The sequence below is a fragment of the Pagrus major genome, chromosome 7 (genome assembly GCF_040436345.1).
Source record: "Pagrus major chromosome 7, Pma_NU_1.0".
In the NCBI taxonomy this organism is placed as follows: Eukaryota; Metazoa; Chordata; class Actinopteri; order Spariformes; family Sparidae; genus Pagrus; species Pagrus major.
Genome location: NC_133221.1, coordinates 32,364,098 through 32,389,804, shown reverse-complemented (window position 1 = coordinate 32,389,804; position 25,707 = coordinate 32,364,098). Strand labels below are relative to the sequence as shown.

The following is a 25,707-nucleotide window of genomic DNA, read 5'->3' as shown; positions in this document are numbered from 1 at the left end:
GACAAAGCCTGCCCTCATGTGGACAGAGGATCTATATGCAGCATCTGGGGGAAAAAGAGAAGTATGACTTAGCATCAAATCAGATGAAAGTATCAAAATGCAGAGGAAGTATTCAGATTTGTGTGCCACTTCATGGTTTTGTAGCTTGCAACAGTTACTGAACAGCTACTGAAGATCTTAATTTCTGTCCTTTTCTATAAAGTTAAAGGAGCAGTCTGTAGTTTTGGTGAAGAAATGTTAATGAGCAGAGAAAGATCTTCATTGGCTGATTTTTTTTCTGCCTAAACAAACTAAATAAACTAACTCTCTTTGTTTTCATGACTGAATAAACTGAATAAGCAAACTGACCTTAAAGGACAACACAATTTCACAACCCAAAACTTTTTTTTACTTGTCCTGTGCCCTTATTTTCCTCTGAGAACAGCTTGTTTATTCAGTTATGGTAAAAATACATATCTCTGAGTTTGTGTTATTACCTCATTAATATTCTAAATATGAAAATTCTTAGTTTGAATTTCTTCTCCAAAACTATGTAGTGTCCCTTTAAGTGATTAACCTAGTGTATGTCTGGATTTCTCCAGTTAATGCAATACATTACTGACGTTTTCACTGAAACACTGAAGTCAAGTGTTTTGGATTTTTTTCCCCCCTTGAAAAAAAAGGTAAAGGTAAAAGGTCAGCTAGATAAGAGTGCAGATTATATATTACAACAAAATATATGTCAGATACTATGAGGCTCATTATTCAGCTTATTTGTGCTTGAGTAATCAATCAAACACATGTTCTGTAGACAAAGGTTTCAGCTCTGAAATACAGACTGTGGCAAAAAATAATGAAATCATTTGCACTGGCACTGGAGCCATCTTGCCCGTACCGGTCAGGCTGGTTACAGAATTTGGTGTAAACCCAACTGGAGTCTGAACCCATGTCCCTCTGTTGTCGGAGGACACACCATGCAGGCTGCAGTTGCAGTCCCACAACAGCTTTACCGATGAACCGATCAGCGAGCGAGCATCCCCGACCGTAACTCCACCTTCTCCCCCTATTGGCCACTTTCGCTGCACCTGTTTGACCCACTTGCCAATCAGACGCTTTGGTTGGTGTGCTCCAAGATGGCGGCTTCCAGTACTCCGCATCATACATCTTCGCATTTGAAATCTAAATATGAACATCTTCCAGTCGTTTAAACTTGTGAGGAGGCAGACCAGAAGAAGCCAAGCAGGGCTGAGCTGTAGCCAGTGAAACGCGGAAACTGTTTCTCCATGGTTCCTTCGTGCGAGCAGCCGGGTACGGTGTCAGTCTAAAGGGGCTGTGTTGTCCGAGTATGGCCACCGAGAACAGGATCAATTTTTGGAGGAGAAACGCAAAGGTTCCTGGAAGGTGAGTTTTGGTGACTTCTTTTCCTCTTTCTAAACAAAGCAGGACTACGTTTCTTTCGTAAGTCTCAGACTGGTTCTGTGAAGTATTGTTAGATTATTAACAACGGTCCGTACAGAAACACTAGAAAAATAACGTCTTTTAGCTTAAATCAACTCATGATGAAGTATATGTAGGGAGAGTATCTCAAGATTGAGCTCTTTGGCTGACTTTAGCGTATAGAGTGTGACTGTAAATAGCTCCCTCAGGAACAGTCATTCGTTGACTGTGTTGTGGTTGTGACTCTTAATTTACTCCAGCAGTTGTGAGCTCTCACCGTGTCTGGTGGTGTGTCTTTATAATGGCCTCCAGCTGAGGCAGACACACGTCCGTCTCTTCCTCTCTACGCTCAGTCTATGTGTCAGCTATCACAGTCCGTGCATCGGACGCCATATGCTTTCTCAGTCTGTGCTGAGAGGTGGTGACTCAACAGTAGAGTAGCTGCTGGGAGAGATGAGAGTGAAGGAGACTGCACGGTCTTAATGAGGACTCCTCAAAGTCACCACTTTAGTTCGAGCACAAAGTTACTTACTGAAAAAGTTACGAGTCTACAGCAGTGAGTAAACTACAGACGTAAACAAAAGATGAGCTGGACTGACTGGAATTATTTCAACCACATCTGGGCTTCCTCAGGTAAAAGTAACAAAGTGAACATACACCTCTTTGTATTTGTGATGAAATGACAAGCCATCATGTCCTTAATGCAATAAAATGCACGACAATATTCCCCCTGTATCTCTCAATTGGTATCACTTAATATTACATTAGTATTATCACACTCTTAAGTACACCAATAAGGTTTTGTTTTTGCATCATTTGCTTGTTTTCTACTATATTATATTGTGATTTGGCAAACAAATCAGCAAATCTAGTGCATGCCAACAAGTAAAGTGTGAACATATTACAATGTCCTTAAACTTTAATAAATCCAGCATAGATGTCCAAAGTCCCAGTTTCCATCACAGACGGACACACATCAGGTGTAATTGAGACTGGGCTGGCAGAGGTTACTATAGGTCAGTCGGCCTGATGTAGCAGCATGCACACAGTGCTTAAACATACAGACATGGAGGACTAAGTTTCAAAGAAGTATGCCAGCCTGCCAGTTTGGTAATATTTCGGGTTTAAAATGGATGAACATGGCAGGCCAAGGGATTTGTAATAGGTCAAATGTCATATTTGCTGTAAGACAATGATATAGTCTATTGCAGTATTTGGCGGGACAATATAATATAAGTGATATCAAATTCTGGATATCGCCCAGGCCTTCTTGTTTATGCTAGCTAGGAAATAATGCTGTGTTGTTTCGTCATTATCTTTCAAATACAGGTGTGGTCACTTCTTCACTTTGATCTAATGGAGACATCTGATCACATCAGTCATTTCCACATGAAAAAAAGAAGCCTAGCTTGTCTTTTTTGTTTGTGAATAATTTGGTCTCTATACTTTTCTGTCTCTCTTCATCAGGCTATTATATTATGTTGTATATTACATACATTTACATCAAACATATTAGCATTAGCATAACAGACACACTTATTGCTGTCTGTTAGCTCAGTTTCAGCTCAATTCTATGATGTCCTGTATTATGTAATATTAGCTGCTGGAGCTATTAGAAGACTGTACTGTAACTTTAGCCATGGTGCAAAAAAAAGATACTCATGTCCATGTAACGGAGGAAATTGTAACTTGTTACTATCCACCTCTGCAAAGTAGAGACATATATATATACATATATATGTATATATATATATATATATATATATATATATATATATATATATATATATATAAAGTAGTATAAGTAGTATAAGCATGTTTACCATCACTTTTAATGTAGACAACAATGTAGCCCCAGTTTGTGGCTCTCATGTGTAACCATTCAGTCAATTTGAGTCACAGCGTCAGTAAGCATTTGTTTCTCTTAAAAAGAAATACATGGCAAAACCCATAAGATCATTTAACAAGACTTTATTCTGTTGTGAAAGCATTTATAAAGTCCTCCCTCTTTGAATTAAGAAATATTCCAATCCTCTCTACAACAAAAAAGATTTTTCCATAAATTTAATGTGGAATATATGAATGTGTTGTTTTTTTAGAAGAAAATATGAAATAATACAAGGTAACATAGAGACAAATAGAATTCATATTTCTATATACATACATACAGTATTTTTCTTTGTTCTATTTTGGATCATATTGTGTAAACAAATGTAAATGTTTCATTTCCAGCTGCAATGTTTGTCTGGACTGTAAATGGGTTCAAAATATCTCTTGTTATGTAGCAGACACAATTTTTTTCATCCAGATGGGTAGAAGAGTATTTTAAGATTATAGATGAATTCAACTAATTTAACTCATTAAAATATGTTTTGAAAAGGAAGAAGAGTGTGTGGAATAAAAAAGGTGCTATCTCTTTTGATCATTTGTTTTTAAACTGTCCAGAATGAGTTCAGCACAGTTATAGAGTGCAATGCTGGAACAGTGGATTTCTTTTCAAAAGCTGGCACCCACATTACCCACAATGCAACTTGAGTGATATCACGAGGGGGAATTTATCAGATTGCTTGCAGCTTCCTCCAGAGCCACAGAAGGCTTTACACTACTTTTTCCACACATGTAGTAGTACTCCCCAAGGCCTATAAACACATAATATTGGTGGCTACCTATGTCCTATTCGCTGTTTTTTTTAAGCATTGCCAGGGCAGAGTCTTACTGTGACTTGAGTGTAATGGTAATATATAGGAGGAGCAAACTTGGGTTAGACTATTCCCAGCCTGTAGAGCTTGCTCAATAGGCATCATGGCAATGGATTAAAATGAGCACTGAGGACCTGCAGGCATTGCCATACTCTTTTCTTTTATTCTCCTCACTCCTCACACTTTTGTGGAAAATGGAAACTAATCAGACTCCATTGATAAGACATGACCTATTCATGCTTACGTGTCTTTATTGGCCTGCATGTCTTTATGACTGTGAAGACTCTGAGTGGGTTTCCTGCCCTGACAAGAGAAACTCTAAGGAAAGGGCGTTGCTGACTTTGTCACACATACTGATCTTAAACTGTAGTGGATGGAAGGCTGGAAACACAAATACAAACATATATTTGAACAGGAAAGCAAGCAGCTAGCCTTGCTGCCTGTCCTTGAGCCGCTCCTGATAAAACAAGTCTGAAGTAAACAAGAGACTTTGGAACAGTCAGATAATCAGCAGGCCCTGTTGTCAGCCACCAGGCTTATTGTCAGTTTATTCATACAAATGAAATGAATTATGCTGACATCTTTTAGCCTCAGGTGTGAGAGGCCACAGTTTGACAAATCTACATGCTAGAAGTGTTCTGTTTGTTGATTGGTGATATTCACAACATTTTCCTGCTACTTTGAACAAATGCTTATCATGACTGGAATTTGCACCACAAAATTTTAGATAAACAGTGATATTAGATTTAATGTTAGACCATCATTGTGGTTATGGATGGGTAATCTGGCCATATGGTTGATGTTCCGTGTTATTTTAATCACCCTCTATAGAGCCTACATACATTAGTAAAAATAAAAAATACAATTTCATGTTTTTTTTGTAGCCTAGGTATTCAAGATCACTGTATGTCATTAATCACCTGGTGATGAACAATCTGAACAAAGTCCCCCAAAATATACACCTGCACCCGCATGCCCAGTGTACGTGAATGGTTATGTGATACACATTTCAGGTGTTTTACTCTGGATGAAGATTATATCTGAGAAGGTGCTAAAATTCTCGTTTTTGTGTTAAGACACCATTTTCAAAAATGCCCATGTACGTGTGGACTCCAATCCTTTGATTCCAAGATTGTAACCAATATCAGATTTGTGCTGTTAACACAGATCAAGATATGCATACTTAATTCAATTCCCACATTGTGTAATCACAATTAGAAGTGAAATTTGAATGAGCATGCATCACTTAATCCAGTAACTGTTTTGGGTTTTTCTAAAAGTCTAAAAGTTTGAATGGCGTGAAGGAGGCTGCTGCTCTTGGATATCTATGATGGAAAGGAGCATTGTTAGCAATTGTGGGTCTGGCCCACATCCCATCCTACAGCTCCTGACTGTGTCTGCTTTAAGTCACCAGAGAGTTGGAAAGAAGCTGAGTATTAAGATTGTCACACCCGCTGAATGTACTGTCCACCACGGGGGTGACAAACACGGCAGCTGTTCAAGCTGTCCTCTAGTTTTGTTCAATACACATTAAACTGCCCAATCTAGATTCGACAGAGTAAGGGTTATTTAATAAAAGGGAGGAACTGAGCTGTTATCTGTAAGTGGAAGGCAGAATGTGAAGCTGTTTGTGTTTCACAACATAGTCCCCACTGTGTTTCAAGCTTTGCAAAATCATTCCAAAGCACTGGTACATCATTAAGACAAGTAAATACCAAGTAAAACCATATTTTCTGGGATCCCAAAACTGGTCTTTAAATAGTCCGCCAATGTCAGGGATCTTCTTGTTTGAGGATTCTACATCCACCCCTTGTCCATTCTCAGATATCAACACTCTTCCATGAAAATCAAAATCAAATCAATTTTATTTATATAGCCCAAAATCACAATCACATCGCCTCAGTGGGCTTTACAATCTGTACAGTGAACGACACCCTCTGTCCTTAGACCCTCGATTAGAGTGAGGAAAAACTCGCCATATTAAGAAAAAAAAACCCTTATAACAGGGGAAAAAAGAAGGAAGAAACCTCAGGAAGAGCCACAGAGGAAGGATCCCTCTCCCAGAACGGACACACAATCAATAGATGTGGCATGTACAGAGCAACAAAGTCACAATTTACAATTTGCATTGACAGATTATCTGATACAATTTATATAATATATGTAAAGTGTGTGAAACCAGGAGGATTACTGATCAGGCCGAGGCATCGCCAAGTGGTGCCCAATCCACACAACCTCCTCTCCACCATGGTGACCTGGAAGAGGGCACAAGATAATTAGCAGTAAAAGAGAAAACATCAGAATGAAGAGGCAACAGATTTAACAGAAATACAGATATAAGGAGATAGTAAAACAGAGGAAAGCAATGTTCCAGCAGAGCCCAGGGTATGACGATCCAGATCTGTCAATATGTGAGGCAGCAGGGGCCAGGAGAGAGAGGTGTTCCCAGGGATCTGTGGTCCACCAGAAGGGAGCCTGAATGAAAAGATAAGATAAGAGGAGGAGGAGAAAGCTATAGAAAGTGGACAGTGAGAGAGTGACACAGCTTGCAGCTTGTGGGAACAGAAAACAGAAATTAGAGAAATGCAGTGTTAATCAGAATAAACACATTGTTTCTTGTCGGCAGGACAATGTGAATTTTAATACTATAGGTAAGAGACTTATTGAGACTGAGACTGACCCACTGAAGAAGCTAGCAAAGAAAAGTACAGATGTACAGTCCCTGACAAAAGTCTTGTCACTTATCCATTTTGTAGAAACAACAGCGTAGAACCTGACTTTTAATTAATCCATTGGTTTTAGAAATGGCTCATATGAAAGCTAAAACTCTCCCAAATTATGTTTAATGTACAAAAATAAATTTGCTTCACTGAAGAAGGATTGATCATTTAATGAACACAGAAAGGTCAGATTTTGGCAAGACAAAAGTTTTGTCGCCTACATAGAGTAATGTGAAAATTGAACAAATAATTGACTTCAAATACAAAAACATGTTGCATAACATCAGTAAATTAAGTAGTGATACTGTGAGATCCATATTTAATATCTTGTATGACTTCCATGAGCTTGAAGGACTGCATCAATGCGGTTCGGCAATGAATCATACAATTTATTGATGAAGTCATCATGAATAGCAAAGAAAGCAGTCTTACATGCCTCCCAGAGTTCATCAAGATTCTTTGGTTTCGTCTTCCATGCTTCCTCTTTCATTCTACCCCAGACATGCTCAATGATGTTCATGTCTGGTGACTGGGCTGGCCAGTCCTGGAGCACCTTGATCTTCTTTGCCTTGAGGAACTTTGATGTAGAGATGGAAGTATGCGATGGAGCACCATCCTGCTGCAAAACTTGACCCCTTTTATGGTTGGGAATGTAAGAGGTAGCTAATACTTGTTGATATTTTAGGCTATTGATATTGCCTTCCACCCTGCAAATCTCTCGCACACCCCCATACTGGATGTAACCCCAGACCATGATTTTTCCGCCACCAAACTTAACTGTTTTCTGGGTGAATCTCGGATCCATGCGGGCTCCAGTAGGTCTCCTGCAATATTTGCGCCGGCTGTGATGTAATTCAACCGAAGATTCATCGGAGAAATCCACCTTCTGCCACTTTTCCAGCGTCCATCCTTTTAGCAGGCTGTGGGCCTTGGCAAATGCCACACGTTTTTTTAATTGCCTTTTGTTTAGTGCTGGTTTCTGGGCACTGATTCGACCATGGAGGCCATTTCGAGACAGAATTCTGCTCACTGTCCTGGTTGACACGGGGACTTGAGGTGACCAGGCCTGGTGGAGCTCTGCAGCAGTGGAAAAGGGGCTGGCCTTGGATTTTCGAGCCAACAAACGGTCCTCCCGAGCAGTTGTCTTGCGGGGTCTGCCGGACCTGGGCTTGTCAAAAACATTTCCAGTCTCTTCAAATCTTTTTCTTATCCTTTGTACTTGACGCTGAGACACATTGAAGGTGTCAGCCACCTCAGCAGTGGATCTGGTCTTCAGCCTCTTGATAATTAACACTTTGGTCTCAGGGTGAATCTTAGGCATGTTGTCAGAGGTCAAGTTGCAGGTCCGGTGTGCTTAGGTTCTTTTTATACACACCCACTAATTGATTGATCAATTATTGATCACAGGTGAGGCTGTGATCTAGGATTGGGTGCATCATATGACAAGGTGAAAAGACTTTTGTCTTTGCAAAATCTGACCTTTCTGTGTTCATTAAATGATCAATCCTTCTTCAGTGAAGCAAATTTATTTTAGTACATTAAACATAATTTGGGAGAGTGTTAGCTTTTATATGAGCCATTTCTAAAACCAATTGATTAATTAAAAGTCAGGTTCTAAGCTGTTGTTTCTACAAAATGGATAAGTGACAAGACTTTTGTCAGGGACTGTAGTAGCTGCACCCAGTGTGACTTCACCCGTAAGTGCAAGTCTTAAAGCCAGCCTCACAAAGGCAACAGTTAGCCTATACATGGTGTAATCACCTGCAGATCACGTGCCTTTAATTGCCCCCTGGGGACACATAAAGTATTTTGAATTGAATTGAGATCCACTCATCATTTACCTTATTTCCTACCTATGGGCCCACTTTTGTTGCATTCTCTTATTAGCGAGCATCACACCAGTACTTATAAAGTATATGGAGTTGTCGCTTCTTGTCTGTATAGCCCTATTTTTGTTCACATTGATGTTTGCCTGACAAGACACGTGACCTTAATGACTCTGTAAGGACTCTCCCACACAGAGTTAAAAGCCTGCACCTCGCCTCCAGTTAGTTAGAACTGAAGAAGCCTCTTGGATGAGAGGTGAAATGTCTTCTAGAAACTGCAGAAAAGTCCAGTTGTCTACGATACAGCACTTAGAATTACCATGACCTGGATAACTGAGAACCTTCATCAACATGGCAATCCAATCAAAAGTTTTTTGGTGGAGTTCGCAAATTTGAGCGTGCAGACAACCTCTCCTTTTCATTTGTATACTACTTATGTATGCAGAGCACAGTGTCTATGGCAGCCATAGCCATTTCCAACTTTGTTACTTTCTCTTCTGTGATCCCTCGTTGGTTGTGTAATAAGTGAGCTGATTTCAAGGGGATTGAGCTACATACTGTGACAAATGTGTAAGAAGAGCAACCTGTTCAAGGATAGGACATTAGTCTGCCAACTTTCCTCTGACTCATAAATGACAATTAGATTTGCTGACTATGAGCCAGCTAGGTCAAACACAGTTGGAAGCTGCATATGTTTTTCTGCACAGAGGTGACAGCATCTCACATGTCATCTTCTACAGTGTACAGCCAGTGTATGGAGCACAGCATCCACCTCTCGACCCACGATTGCGACGCACGTAAGTGCTAAACCCGACCGGACTGCATGGAAACGTGTTACTTACATGGGTGCAGTTTATTGGCTTCACTCTCTTTTTCGACCGTGTTTTGCAGCACATTGTTCCATGCTTCAAGTACTTGAACATGTGTGGATCGCATGCGCCTATACTGTACCAGTGAGACCCAGTGTTGACATATACATTGTTAAACCTATTGTAGAGATTTTATGTGGTTTTTGGTTGGATTTTTAGTTTTCGCTTTTTGTTCCTTTGGTCAATATCATCTCCTAAAGTTCTGTGTATATTGGCTACCAATGCTGCCACGAGTGACACCATTAAATTCTCCAATTGTTCTGCCTTTTGCTCTCTTTTTCTGTCTTTTTGATCTGTCAAATCGGTCCTGTTGCAGTTTTCCCAAAGACACAAAGCCCAAGTTCAACAATCACAAGTCTAAAAAGGCCTCTAGCTTCCACGAGTTTGCCCGCAGCACCAACGATGCTTGGGACATCGACGATGAGGATGACGAGGATTTCCTGCCATCTGGCCTGCACTCTACATCCACACAAATCCAGGTAACTACAAGACATGATTTTATCACTGAGCATATATGTGCATTGAGTTGGACTCTAATGAAAGGAGATATTCTGATGTGTTTCCACTCAGCAACAGCAGAATCAGGCTGGTGACACAGAAACTGGGATCTCAAACCGACTGGCACCTCCCAGGACAGAAGCTCAAAACTTGCAGGAGGAGGACACAGAGTACGAGCATGTCAACGGCAAGGTCATCAGGTCGAGTAGTGATGCTCACCTCAACACGTCCTCAGGTATGTGGGTTATATGCTGCTGCAGTTCATTTGCCATTAAAGAACTACTGAGCAGCTTAGCGCATGAGTAATAGTGAAGCTAATTACAGACTTTGTCAAAGGGACCTACCAGTCTCCTGTTAGGGCTAGAGGGATTATATCAGGCCTTTTGTATGAGCCTGACAGGACAGTTTGAAGTCCTGGAAATGTTTCTCCAAATGCTCTTATCCCCATGGGCACTAATGTATTTTTAGTGATACAGAAGGATGACTCTTGTAAAACTAATAGAGTAAAAATTTTACCCTCACACATGACTAACTACTGACTAATACTGTATGCCCTGAGCCCCAGCATCTTTGCTGATGGGCAACAGGGTCATAATCTGTACTGGGCAGTTCCAGTTGGGTATCTCCAACTGCATGAAACTATGTGATTGTGAGGTAGGTTGTTGCTGAAAAACTTTTATTAATTTATAACAGTTATTTCCAGTTATGTGATGCATATACAACACACTGGTGCATGAGCTGCAAGCATACACACAAGTAGAACGACATAATAACTTAAAAGTCAGACTAAAGAGCGTATACACAGTGAAAAACAGATCAGAGTTTTCAAGAAAATAAAATGATAAAAAGGTAGGGGGCAATGTGACTCCATTAGAAAATGTATTAATTTAATGGATCGAAGATGCAAATGTGAGTAGAAATATTTCACAGTTTTTTTAATTGTATACACCCAAATCTGGAACTAGAAGCTCATTTATTAAAAACAAAACCCTAGACTGCCAAATTCTAGCACAATTCTATTGTTTCACACAAATAGACATTATAAATCACATTTTTGAAACCCCATCATTTAGCACACTTTGTTCACCTGGTCTTAGGTCTTTGGTCAACTTTGGTCTTCAAAATGCCACACCCTTGTTACCAATAGTACCACTTTTACACCGAAATTAGCGAGTATACGCAGGTTTTTTAAACACATGGGAACCCACTAATATTCAGCAGCTAACTCCTTGGACACTGTTTTTTCCCCTTCTGTGACCCATTCATCATCACGAACGCGCCGGGAAAATGAATTAGACACTTTTTTTTTCCAGTTGTGATAATGGACTTTGCTAAGTAGTGAAACATCTCCTTTCTTTCTGATCTATGTTGAGAGAGTTGCACATGTGCAGTACGGATCACGCAGCTGACTTGGCTCAGACACGGAAGCCATAAACAACAGTTACTTTTTAAATATCTTTAACTTCAGTCTCTCTTTCGACCTCGGCACCGACTGAATGTTTTTCGAGCGCTGCTTGACAGAGACGGATTGAAAGATAATAACAAGCCAGCAGCCTTAAATTCAACACGTCTCAGTATTGTGCCTGAAAAGGAGAGTAAATTAGTGTGTTCTCCCAGCTGTTGTGTTCACATCACAGCCAACCGAGCCAGAGACGATAAATAACCATGATTACTGCAGGGTTAATTGACCCGGGAGTAAATCCTGATTGTACACGTTCATTTTTTGGCCAGTGTAAAAGGGGTATAGCTTTCATTCACTTCTCACATGTACTCAATTGGCAAAACACTTCAATCCCATCAGAGCATAAAATAGTCCTCAGGTGACCTCCACTGTGTTGCAGCGTGTAGAACAGAGAGGAAGAGTGAGAGTGAGAGCAAGAGAGGAGGAGGAAGAAGGCAAGCCGAGCCAATATTTCTAATGAAATCCTCACAACTTTGGTTTAAACTCTTCAAACAAGTCCCCTCTGGCAGGACAATACATGCACACACCATAAGACTGAAAAACAGCTTCTTACCGAAAGCTGTCAACTGTTGAAAATGTTCTGATAGCCCCAGGACAACTGAGCACACTGTTGTTGTGCTCCTGATGGCAAACTGCTGCATCTTGCTGCAGCCACACAGTATAGACTAGAGAGTCAAACATGCTGTCTCCTTTACAAGACATATTCCACATCGGTTCAGAGAGGAGGGAACATGACTCCATGTTTTAACACAACTGTGAATAAACTATTGGTTATAAACCTCTTTTTAAATAAAAAATATTAAATTATGGTTTATCTTATCAGTATCAGTTGATATATTTGCAGTATTGTGTTACAGGCTGAACACACTGGATGCCTGTGTGCTGCGTGGCGGCTGTGTTACTGAGCTGCTGCTGCTGTTGCTGCTGCTGCTGCTCACTTGCGTGTTTGTGTTCACATAGGCAGCATGGCAGCTGCGTCGCTGCTGCAGGGTGGCTCCTGCCTGCCCTATCTGTTTACATGGAGTTTGACTTTGATAATTATCAAGAAATATGATGAAGCGATTTTCCCCACTGAAAGAGCGAGAAAGCTGGAGGGGAAAAGAGAGAGAGGGAGGGAAGGAGGGAGAGAAAGTGAAAGAAAAAAGAAAGTGAAAGAAAGAAACTGCCCCTCACCTGTTGTGTGTATTCTCTTCATGTCTGTGATATATTCTACAGATACAGACATTAAAACTGTGGGTAAACACTGGTATGATGTCCATATGACTGTCTATAGGTCGTTTTCAGGTCGATTTTTGCAAAGAACCGCGCACGTGTCGCGGTACAAATAGACAGAAACTCAGAATCTCTAGATGATGCCATGCAGCAGCCACACTTGACACACGCGTGAGAAGTGTGTCTCATGCATCCAGTGTGAACCTGTCAAACCTGTTAACATGGAGGCCGAAATGAAAAGCGATCCAGTGTGTCCAGCCTGTTACAGTGTGGCAGCAGTCTTTTTACTGTATGGAAAATTGCAACATATTTTGAGACACAAAAAACACTATAAATTACAAAAGGAGAACGTGGAAACAAGGATTTCTACATGATTTTATACATTTGAATACGTAGTTTTGCCACATGAAAAAGCATTTTGATGGTAGTGTTTTAAATTGATCCCACCAGTGTCTCAAGTTTTGGTGGACAGAATCAGTTTTGATATGTCAATGCAATCATAGCTAACTTTTTTAGGATTGGTGTCAAACATGTCTCAGTTGCATGGTTTTGAAGGTTTAATCGTTGTTTCAATATTATGGTTCTCTATTGTTTTCATTAATCCCTTTTGTAAAATCTAAACAACGATATTATTACTATATATTTTTAGATTGTCTAATTTTTTTCTTGTGTGGCCCGCTTCAGTTCGCGCCACACTGCAGAAGCAACACACTCTCCCAGTTCGTCCCATCATCCCACTGGTGGCTCGCATCTCAGACCAGAACGCGTCAGGGGCACCACCCATGACGGTGCGCGAGAAGAGCCGGCTGGACAAATTCAAGCAGTTGCTGGCTAGTTCCAACACTGACCTAGGTAAGAGAGCAACACAGCCACACAGAGCCTGTTTAGACCAGGAACCTCATTTATAACTGTTGCTTGAAATGTGTGAATGCCATTTTCTAAGCATAAATCTGGATGTACACTGATAAACATCTTAGCTACTTGCTATCTCCTGGGTGTTAATTGAGGAACCTGTGAGCTATCTGCTAAGCTAGAAATCTCAAACCTCAATGTTCTAGTAAGGGGAGAATAGAAGAAATGAAATTGGCTATCCATAGGCTAGTTGAGCATTGAGAGCATCAGCATATGTGGGTCTTGAAATTAAATATTAAATTAATCAAGGAGTATGGTCTAGACCTGCTCAATTTGGGGTGACTTTTGTTGTGAATTGGCACTTTACAAATACTGACTGATTGTCTGACTGACAGTCCAATAATGGACTGGTTGATTGAACAAAAACTACTTTGCTCTGAAACTTGTCTTACTGGCCATTAAATGGAAAAGAAATCTAAAGTCTGATGTGTTTGGATCACATAAAATAACATTTGTGAGATGCAAAACAAATAAAAAGTTGCTGGAGGAGTGCTGATGCCATCTTTCAGCATGGTGGAGCAAATGTGATAGTCTGGGGTGCTTTGGTGCTGGGAGGGTGGGAGATTTGTACAAGGTTAAAGGGATCTTGCATAAAAAAGGGTATCACTCCAGTTTGCAACACTATGCCATAAGCTGTGGAAGGAGCTCCAACAGGATGTTGAGACAAAGCACAACTCCAAACTATGAAAAACTATTTAGTGAAGAAGCTCAGCTGGTATTCTGTCAATGATGGAGTGGCTAGCACAGTCACCAGATCTCAACCCTATTGAGCTGTTGTGGGAGCAGCTTGACTGTATGGTATGAACAGTAAGAAGTGCCCATCAAGCCAATCTAACCTATGTTGGTGCTTCAGGAAGTATGCAGCGACATTTCTTCAGATTGCTTTAACAAATTGAATTAGCATGCCAAAAGTCTGCAAGTCTGCAAGGCTGTTATATAGCTGCAGATGGAGGATTTTTTGACAAAAGCAAAGTTTGAAGGACAAAATTATTATTTCAAGTGAACCTCATTATTTCTAACCTTGTCGACATCATGACTTTATTTTCTATATATTTGGCAACTCATTTGATGGATTAAATGTATGAGTAAATTTTTTGGGTGACCCCAAACTTATAGTGTACGCACATTTACTCATTTTTATGTACACAAACCTTGAATGTGGATTCTAAGTGGAGTTTTATAAATGAGAACCCTGGAATTAACACCTGTCCTGGGTTTTCCCACCAAAAGTGTACAGCTCAAAGTTCAGGTGTAAATGTCAACAAGCCGCATTGAGGACACATTTGAGTTCCGATCACTCAGAGCACAGAGGTGGTGACCACATTGTTTTCATTGTGTGTATGCACATATGTTCTGGGCCACACTGAAGGACCACCTACTCAACTGACATCCTCTGTGAAACAAGAAGAAGAAGAAGCTAGAACCACAGGCAGAATGGACACTGTCATGTTTGGGCTCTCTTAACCTGTCAGTGTTAGCAGCAGATGTTTGTAAAGTTACACACTGTTTCAACTAACCAATAACTAATTGAACTAGTAGCCGCAATATCCCAAGACTCCATTAGCAAATTTGAGGCATTTGAGGGTTGCTGTGTGAACAGAAACGTAAACTTTGTGTAACAGCGACGACAAATTCTAAATCATTGGTTCCTTCTTGTTAATTCAGCACTAAAACATGAAGTTGTGTGTTTCCTTGTACAAAGTGTCAGTTTGTGGCAGCATGGCTGTACCAGCCTGTCTGCTTCTGTGTCTAAAGTGCTGAAGTCTTACCTGCCAACATTTAGCAGCTGTTTGAACACACTGTTTACACTGATTTCACCATTTACACTCAATTTACGAAAGAAGAAACATTTTATTGACGCTAAACACGTCAAATTTTACAAATACAGTAAACAATAACCAGTATAGGCCACCATTTTGACACCAATGGAGAAAGTCCCCAGACTCCCTTAAAAATTGTGTTGTTGAGTTTGGAGAAACTTTATAAATGTTGTGAAACACTGACTATGACAATTCCTAATTATTTGTGCCTTTTTGTAAATTTGGCAAATGTTAAACATGAAGTTTTTTGTTTCTTTGTGTGAAAACATTGTGTTTGGTTGTTCCAGTGATGTGTTTGCGTACAGAGCAGGGAAGTGAGATCTGATCACAAGTTGTCACTCGAGACACATGATAATGTCAGGTGTGAACTGACAGACTTCGAGTTGTCCACTCTGTTTTTGATGATCAGATCACCAAAGGCAGAAGTGAATGCCAGCTATAAGCAGCCTCACACTTTAATAGCATAGAGATGGAGTCATGATTGGATTTGGGCAAACACTACACTCTGTGGAGGATACAGCCATCTGAATGTGCTGAAAGTGTTGATAATGTGTGTTTATATCTTGCTCTGTGCTGTTATAGAGGAGCTCCGGAAGCACAGCTGGTCGGGCATACCAAGGGAAGTCCGGCCAATCACATGGAGACTTCTCTCAGTAAGTCTCAGGATGACCTTCAGTTTAGCAATATCAGATGTTCTGCTCTTTATCCTGAGTTGTTACACAGTATTTGGTCTCAAAGCTTCTTGGAGAGTCCAGGTTACATTTTTTAGTTTCTAAATGAAATTCCTTTGTAGCAAACGCTCCCGTAATTGTCAAAGGCCTTATCCTTACAGGTAACCTTATCTTTTCTCATTTCTCAAATCACTGGCCTGTTCTGTTCCTCAGAAACGGTCATCGGAAAAAAGCTTCTCCTCACGAGCACTTTCTCCCTGTGTTTTCTCTCCTCTCCTGTGTGTGTGACAGGGCTACCTGCCAGCCAACGAGGAGCGCAGAGAACTGGTGCTAAAAAGAAAACGAGAAGAATACTTTGGTTTTATAGAACAGTATTACCACTCCAGAACAGACGACCACTATAAAGACACATACAGACAGGTAATACTACAGTTAATCTAGCAAAATAAGCCTTTAGACTGCTACTACTCATCTATCAGAAATGCAGTAACTCAGTAAACAGTATATGATATTAATGATATTAAAGGAATAATATGATTGGAAACTTGTACAAACATGTTATCAGCTATGATTATCTTAAGTAACAATCTTTCTTCCTGTCAGATCCACATCGACATTCCAAGAACCAACCCTCTGATCCCCTTGTTCCAGCAGCCAGTCGTACAAGAGGTGAGAACTGAACTACTAAAGAGCAGTGGAATTACAACAGCTCAAATATTGTATATCAGCAGTTCATCAAAAGTGCATGTGGATGAATTGTTTGCTTGTTTTGTGTGTGTGGGTGTGGGTGTGTGTGTGGGTGCGTGCGTGCGTGCGCGCACACACTTTATTAGCGTATCTTGGTCTTGTGTCATTTGTAACTGAGAGACAACCACCAAACCACCACCAGACTTACGACTAAGGGGGGACCAAGGTGGAACCCTAACTTTGTTGCATTTAATCTTGCACTGTCAAATCAGCTAACCTACTGCTGCTGACCAATCAGTTAACTTGAAATCTGGATCTGGAAGCCCAAGGCTCCAGACTGTGACTATTTTTGGTCACATTTTAAAATCACTTTTATAAAAAGGGCAACTACATTTCATAACTGGGTGCACTAGTGTGACTTGCAAATAGGCCCCTTATGATTTCATTTTTCAAATGTAATGTTAATCATGTCAAACTACAGGAGCAGTGTTTCCGCTGGTAACTATTTGCCACTGCCACCACAGCAATTAAAAAAAAATCTCAAAAGAAAACAAAACATTCTGTGACATCTGATCTGCTTCCTCAATACATATGCTCTTACTAACTCCCTCCAGGGGTCTGTTGACCCTGATGTCTTTTACACTTGGGACACTTGGAAAAACTTCCTCCAAAATGTCTCAATGTTTTTGTGTGAAATAAATAATGGACTAACACATATGCTAATAAATGGATTAAAAACAAAGTAAAAGTTTTGGAATCGGTCCAGTAGATTGCCTCAGCATGCAGCCACACTATCACTTGGGGCAAGTGCTTTTTTTTGCCACGGACAGGCTGAGGTTGTTATTGTAAGTGTCTGACAACATCACAGAAACAATTCCTTTGGAGGCAGACCTTTCTGTTAAATAGGAAGATTCTTTTTGTAACCAGAAACACTAGTCTAGCTCTGAAATCTCACAAGGTGAGTTGTTACAGTTGTTGCCTCATCTAGATTGTCAAACTCAGTTCATAGTCAGCCATGACCTTCGAAATGAATTCTTGCTGGCAGTTCCTTAAGGTGAACTCCAGAAGTCGTCTTCTTGCAACAACTCACCTGTCGCAAGATTTTAGAGCGAGACTTCTCCTTGAAGGAGACTTGTGTTTCTGGTTACAAAAAACTATTCAACAAAAGGTCTCTCTCCATTGGAATTGTATCTGTGATGTTGTCAGACAATTAGAATAACAACCTCAGCCTGTCAGTTACTAAAACAAGCACTTTTAGTGGACGTAACTTTGACAGTTGGAGTTGCGGCAAGTAATTACATTGCAGCCATTGCAGCTGTGTCATGGCTGAGGCAATCTGCTGGACTGTTTCCTAAACTTCTGGTAAGAATGAATCACTTTCACACACAAACATGTAAAAACAGGTTTAAAAATTCACCTTTAATGTCTTCATTTTAATGAATTTCTACACTAATAAACTTGGTTTGCCTTACCTTGCTTAAAGTGACAAGAAATAAAGAATAATAGAGACAGATGAGTGGAATCATTTTGCTTGTCAACTATATTCAAGGTAAAATAAATGTTTTTAGTACACCCATGTGTCCAAACTGGGTTCAAAACAGAACTTCTTTAGTTTCTTTGACAGGATTCCTGACAGTGTAGTATTCCGACATCGGTTATCTTGGATTACAAAGTGCATAGAGTTTTACACATTGAAAATTGGGACTGCAACTAATGATTGTTTTCATTATCAGTTAATCTGCAGATTATTTGTACGATTCATCCTTTACTCTACACAGCCTCAATAAATTGTGAAATGCTCATCACAATTTTGTGATGTCTTAAAATTATTTTGTCAAACCCAAAACCCAAAGACCCTTCATTTACTGTCATAAATAACAAAGGTAAGCTGCTGATTCTTCATTTAAGAAGCTGGAACCAGCAAATGTTTGCCATTTTGATTGAAAAAGGACTTAAACGACTAATCGATAATCAAAATAGTTGGAAACTCATTTTCCCTCAATCAACTAAGCGATTAATCGACTAATGGTTTCAGCTTTAATTGAGACCCTGCTGTAAAAACTGAGTTAAAGCAATTGTAAAATAGTGTAACTCAACGCAACACACTGTGCGCCACAAACACTGGAACTGAAAGTGAGGAATCACCTTGAGAATGATCTCTGTGGTGTTGGCCTTGTGATATCCTAATAAAACTGGTATACACAATAATCAACCATTTTGTGGTTGTCTTTTATTCCTCAGGTGTTTGAGCGCATCCTCTTTATCTGGGCCATCCGTCACCCAGCCAGTGGTTACGTCCAGGGAATCAATGATCTGGTCACACCCTTCTTCGTGGTCTTCCTGTCTGAGTTTGTCAGTAAGTTACTGGTGGGAAAATTCCTGCATGGAGTCTCATTATGTTCAGACTGGACTAAAATGACTGAAAATGACTGACTCCTTTGTTTTTTTATCAGGTGATCATCTGTTTTATTTTTTTTCTCTGTCTGTTTTACAGTGTTAACTAGGGCTGTCAGAGTCAGCACTGAAAACTTTTACTTCTCTATAGATGTTTTTCATGTTTTCAACATTATAAGTGATTTCTTTTCTTCAATATACCCTACCTCTTTTATTAATTTGTTTGCCCAATGTGTCGGTGTCAACTCACCTGCATTACATTAATCTCATGTTTAACCTAATGACTCATGTTTTAATGCCTTTGTTCATTGTCTGTGATATGAAAACATCCTATTACCACATAGGAAAGTAAAAGTGTGGGTCCTGCTCAGTGCGGGTCCTACAGACGGCTGACAGCCAAATACTTGCGTTTGTTGTTTTTTTAGCCAGCTTCAGTGTCACTGAGCTCTGGAGATGAGAGCATCGGAGCAGCCAACAGACAGGAGTTGTGCCCGGCGTTTTTTTTTTCATGTTTTGAGACAAGAAGCAGTTTGTCTTGCATTTCTTAATGTGGAATAACGCAGCTAAAAAAGGGCAGTAATTCAACTGACAACATGCAAATAGACTTGGGGCGCTTCTTAAGTGATGACACAGATGATCACCTTGTAAGGGGCAGCCCTAGTTGTTACCAAATCCAAGGTCATAAGTATTTCTTCAGTCAGTCGGAATCAGCAGAGAGCAGTATTCATAAATCTAAGAGTTTGAATGAGACTCATCTGTATGAGTCAGGCTATCTGTGTTTCATTCAATGTACTTGTTCTAGCGGAGGATGTGGAGAACTTTGAAGTGGCAGCACTGCCTCTGGACACCCAGAGGAACATCGAAGCTGACAGCTTCTGGTGCATGAGCAAGCTGCTGGATGGCATACAGGTCTGGTCACACACATACATCTCAATAAACACTTATTTAAACTGTAAATGTGCCAGTTATTGAAAATTATAAATATTGTTTCAGGACAACTACACCTTCGCTCAGCCTGGAATCCAGAACAAAGTGAAAGCTTTAGAGGAGCTGGTCAGCAGGATAGACGGTGGGTGGAGTGTCAGTGGTCATCCATGAGGAGCTTCATGTGTCCAATTGGATTTTAGGTTGCCTGTACTTTGTTCTGATGTGTGCCCCACTCATTCCTTTGGGTTGGGCTTGTTCACTGTGAGCTCATACATGTAGAAAGTGATTGACACAATTTTAACAGCTGTCTGTCTGTTTGTGTGTCTGTCTGTCTGTCTCCAGAGGACATTCACAATCATTTCAAGAAGTATGAGGTGGAGTACCTGCAGTTTGCTTTCCGGTGGATGAACAATCTGCTGATGAGGGAGTTGCCACTTCGTTGTACTATCCGTCTCTGGGACACCTACCAGGTAGAGCAGAGAGTACACTGTCATCAAACCTTAACAATAGAGAGTGATCCAGTACAAATTAGCCCCACCTAAACCCTGATTAGAATTCCCTACTGCTTAAAATACGGTCCATTATACAGTATTTGTTACCCCCAGGTAAGTGTTGTCAAGAATATTGAAATATGGTCTCTGAATATTTGAAACAGTTTAAATACTTATTTTTTGCAGTATTGATATACCAGCTGCGTTTTTCTTTTTTTTGCTCTCCTACCTGACAGCGAGTTGACTCATGCACCGCTGCAGTGCTCACATTGCCCCACCTCCTCCAGAAGTAAATTAACTTAGATGCTGTTGTTCTTAACACACAGTGCACATATTGTAATTATCCTTTAATTAAAAATAAAAAATGTACTGCTTCAATGTTGTGTCAATTTTCCCCTGTGGTATCAAACATGCTATTGAATATACTCAGATGACATCGGGCACATCTGCATTGTGTTCTGGCAGCAGCATGCTGGAGCTGATCGGATAGATTCTAGACAATGCACGGCTCCTTTCTGGAGTGTCCCACCACAGTTCTGTTCCATTTTTGATGCTGTGCACAGAAGCAGCGTCAAGCTGCACAGGGAGGAAGCCAGGCAGTAGAACGACATAGAGCATCCGGTCAATTTTCAAAATAAAACATCCTTTCCAAACTCAGGATCTACAGCATAACAAAGTTGGAAATGACAACAATAAACAAAATTAAAACAGCCAACAAAAAAATAATTTAACTATGTAGCCTACTCACCCATGGTAGAAGCGTAAATATCAAGGAAAATGATTAAATAAACATAATCTGAGCATGTCAACAATATCACACAGGCATGATGCTCCACTTGTGAAATGCTCCTGGTGGGATATGAAGCCACACAGAGGACGTAACAAGACACATGTCATAGAGATGCGTCTAGTAGAATAAGGTATAATTGGCTGCAATATGCTTTTTCTCAGGCGGAAGCAGAGGGTTTCTCCCACTTTCACCTGTACGTCTGTGCTGCTTTCCTCATTGAGTGGCGCAAAGAAATCCTCTCCATGGTAGACTTTCAGGTACTAATGTCTTTGTAGTCATCTTCATTGTTTTCAGCAACTATGTTCATGTCCCACTTCAGTGATCCCTTAACCTTTAGTGTTGCACCATCATTAGGTCAAAATTTCAACTTGTCCAACACTAAAAACCTACAAAACTACTGACATTCTAATAAGCCTCAGCTGTACTTTTTGTTTAGTTTCTATTCAGCAAATGTTAGCATGCTACCACACTAAATTAAGATGGTGAACATTGTGAAGTTATCTTTGTGTGTGTGTGTGTGTGTGTGTGTGTGTGTGTGTGTGTGTGTGTGTGTGTGTGTGTGTGTGTGTGTGTGTGTGTGTGTGTGTGTGTGTGTGTGTGTGTGTGTGTGTGTGAGAGAGAGAGACAATGAATGGGTGAATGGGTGAATGCTGCCTTGTACTGTAAAGTGCTTTGAGTGGTCGCTAAGACTAGGAATAAGACTGTATTTAAGTACAGTCCATTTAGTCCATTTAACATTCGGTATTCAGTAGTGATTAGAGCTTTTAAAGCCTGATGTCATACTGTATATATCTGTGAAATGCAATTTGTACTATATTATTAACCTCCACCTTCCATAATAATGTCCATATCAAGAAGTAACTTTCTGTTGCTCTTTAGGGCCTTCTTATGCTACTGCAGAACCTTCCTACAATCCACTGGGGTAACGAGGAGGTTGGTCTCCTCTTGGCTGAAGCTTACAGACTGAAGTACATGTTTGCAGATGCACCCAGCCACTACAAGAGATAGGCCCAAGGCTGCATCACAGGAAACATAGTATCTTTACTAGACTGTAACTGGATGGAGCCACAGCATCTGAGATGCTCAGGACATTAACTGTTGTATTTGAGGTGACCTGGAAGAGACATGTTGAAGAGCAGCTCCAGCACACCTGCAGGATGTTATCTCAGATATCCAAAACTTATCCTGTGAAAATCAAGTCCAGTGGATGTCAGATTGGATTTGGGTTTGTGATGCACCTTTAGAGCTCAGTGAATATAAGACTATTTGCAGTCAACATACTGCACTGTATCAAAGGACTGTTACAGTAAATAAACATAGCTATGCCATCTTGGTTTACTTATATTATTTTTGGTCATGCAGTATTGTTTGTCTCTCAAGTGAAATGTACACTCAGAAGAACTTGGTGTAGCATAACAGGATAATGATTGTTTTTGTGATCAACCTTTTGTGAAAGATGGTATCTACAGATTTTCTTTTTTTTTTTTTTCGGGGTTGTTCTAGTTGTTGTTTTACAAGCGAAACATATTAGGCAACTACAATACTAGTCTGACACTGTCACGCTGTTATCAATAAGATTTTGATTTCAGGTTACCAAATCTGCACTGTACCATCAACTTATGTAAGTCCTTAGTTTGGCCTTCAATCAGTCAGTTCAAGTGAAACTGGTATTTTTGCTTGCATTTAGGAAGGGATGCACATCGGCAAGATATTGGGAACTTTATATTATCAGCTATTTATTGTTATCTGGGAAATTAAAACAGATAGAGACGATAATATGAAGCCAAACACTGTCCAATACAGTAGGTGATGGTATGGATAAAAGCATAGAAGAAGAACAACAGCAACAACGACAACAAGTGCAGCAGGCAATACATGTTCTACAAGAGTTTCAAGGGAGGGAAAAGTATGGAATATCAAATCATCCGTCTTTGCTTATCACATCTTAGCCTTTCTTACCCTCAGGTGTGCATACACTACAGTGTGGAAAGTATTTTTTGAAATATAAAAATGTGAAATGTATCACTTTATCACACTCTGTATGAGAAGCAGGTAATTATCAGTTATCAGTATCAACTGAAAAAAAGCCATATCGTGCATTCTTATGTTTAGGTATAAGACCCAAGAGTAGCAAATAGTAGATACTGTGTTTCATTTGGGGTTGAAAGTGGAGAAACTGATTTGAAGTCAGTTTGCCTTCTTGGTCATCAGCTGACCACAAGAAATTTTTAAGCTTCTTGGGGACATCAGTATATACAAAATTAGAATTTTACTGCCTCTGAGTAGACGAATGGAAACCTTCTGATTAATGTAGCTTTGAAATTCCATGTTCATATGTGAGCTGAATTGGGTTCAAATTAATTTTAATAAATCGAAATTTTATTCAATTTTCAACAGCTGAATTTCTACTTTGGTTTGAGATTGTAGTGCATATTAACGCTCTTTTAACGGGTACTGAGGGACAGTCACACCATCCTACTTGAGACAGTCCTGTGGACACAGTGCAGCTCAGAATATATGACAATGCCTTGGTTATGAGCATTTGTAATGTACTCCTGTGTAATGTCTATAAATGCTTTGTTATCATTAATGCTTGGATTTTATATTTGTCTAAGGTTCAGGTTAGGTTTATATTGTGTCTGACTTCCTCCAGTCAGTATCATGATCATGACGTGTATATGTGTGTTACTACTCATCTTCATCCATGACCAGCGCTAATTATAACACGATGTACGTTTGAATGATATGACAATCATAAGCTTTGGTACTTTTATTTCCCTACCATAAGAAGTGTGTCTAAGGTTTTTTATGTGGTCATCTGCTTCACATATGAAAACTGAACCAATCTGAAGTAAATGCTTTGTAAGGCTGTAGCAGAGTTTAAAAGCAGGATTAAATGTGAACTAGATTCCTGTAGACTGCAATGGATTGAATGGAGAGCATCTTTCATCTTTATTTTCATTTTGGTTTTATCTCTATGGCATGTATTCAGTGAAGTTCCTCTTCTTAAGTTGAGACTGGGAGATAGATCATTTTTATTTTTGGAAAAATATTGACAGTGGTTCATTCATTGTCAGATAAGTCACCTATAATCTTGTGTTGAAACCCATCTGGGACATTTTGAATGTTTATTGTGAGTGTTACAGTATGCCTTTAGCCTTAATGTAGGTTTTCTGCATTCAGGTGCACCAACTGATTGTGTCACTACCGACATGTCATTGTTCAGTCCATGCTGTTTTTATCTCAAGGTCATAAGTCCTCAAAATATATTGATAACTAAAGGGTGACAACATTTAAAACTACTTGGTTTGTTTCAGAAGTGTTCATGCTATTTTAACAATAATATGCCAAATCTTTATTGGGCCTGAACAATCTGTTTTAGAGTGCTTCAGTAGTCAGTGCTGGTTTCAACCTAAAGTTAAGAATACTTCAAATTATTACAGTACCTGCTGTATGTTAACTTTTTGTTTATATTAAACGGTTGTCCTTCATTTTGACATTTGTGTGCGTGTGTACATGGGATATTATATTATCACTGATTTCATACAATGAGATCAATGAAGTCTGAGACTTCATTGAAAATATCTCATGTTGTCACATAAACCTGGAAATAATCAGACAGTTTGAGGATTCAGAAAGTAAATGAAAGTGTCAGAAGTCAAATTGTCATTCTAAGCAAACAGTGGCTTTGTCAGTGTCAAATCATGGCTAGGCTAAAGGTTTCTGATGGGGCAGTGAATGTAACTTTAAAACACTTTACAGAAACTGGATCAGATGTATCCAAAGCACGATCAGGCAGAGCCAAAGTGAGCACACCTTCAGGACATCAATACATCAAGCTTAGTTCACTGAGAGATATAGAAGCAACTTCATCACAGATACAGAATTTACTAAATAAACAACAAAGACTCCAGTCAGCCCTGTCAGAAGAAGGCTGTCTTGTAGTGTCTCAGAGGACGAGCAGCAGTTTCTGAACCACTTCTCAGGATGGAAACAAGGACAAACACTTGAGGTGGGCTAAGAAATGCCAGAATTTCACAGTGGATGATGCGAAAAGTCCATTTATTGATGAATCACAGTGATAGATTAGTGTCAGTAACAGAAGGGTATATGTAAGGAGACGAACAGGAGAGAGAATGATACCTCAGAACTGACTCCACCCTGACCCAGGAGAAGCACCACTCCATTCTTCAGAGACATGCTCCACCCTCTGGTTTGATCTTTGTGGAGAAGGATTCATACTGCAGCAGGATAATGAGCCTGAACACACCTCAAAGCTTTGACACAACTACTGAAGACCAAAGAAGACCAAG

The 25,707-nt window shown here is 39.9% G+C and overlaps 1 protein-coding gene across 2 annotated transcripts; it reads left to right on the top strand.

Moving 5' to 3' along the window:
* Nucleotides 1-1,100: 1,100 nt before the first annotated feature.
* tbc1d22b (TBC1 domain family, member 22B) lies at nucleotides 1,101-24,885 on the top strand. Of its 2 annotated transcripts, XM_073470952.1 has the most exons (14): nucleotides 1,231-1,380; nucleotides 9,402-9,458; nucleotides 9,847-10,009; nucleotides 10,101-10,263; nucleotides 13,387-13,554; nucleotides 16,017-16,087; nucleotides 16,397-16,525; nucleotides 16,709-16,774; nucleotides 19,034-19,148; nucleotides 19,989-20,095; nucleotides 20,180-20,255; nucleotides 20,456-20,583; nucleotides 21,556-21,651; nucleotides 22,274-24,885. In XM_073470952.1, the coding sequence occupies exons 1-14, from the start codon at nucleotides 1,325-1,327 to the stop codon at nucleotides 22,400-22,402; spliced, it is 1,524 nt and encodes a 507-aa protein (XP_073327053.1). In that variant the 5' UTR covers nucleotides 1,231-1,324; the 3' UTR covers nucleotides 22,403-24,885. The 2 variants fall into 2 exon arrangements, with proteins under 2 accessions (XP_073327054.1, XP_073327053.1); XM_073470953.1 differs by lacking the exon at nucleotides 9,402-9,458 and having other exon boundaries at nucleotides 1,101-1,380.
* Nucleotides 24,886-25,707: the final 822 nt, after the last annotated feature.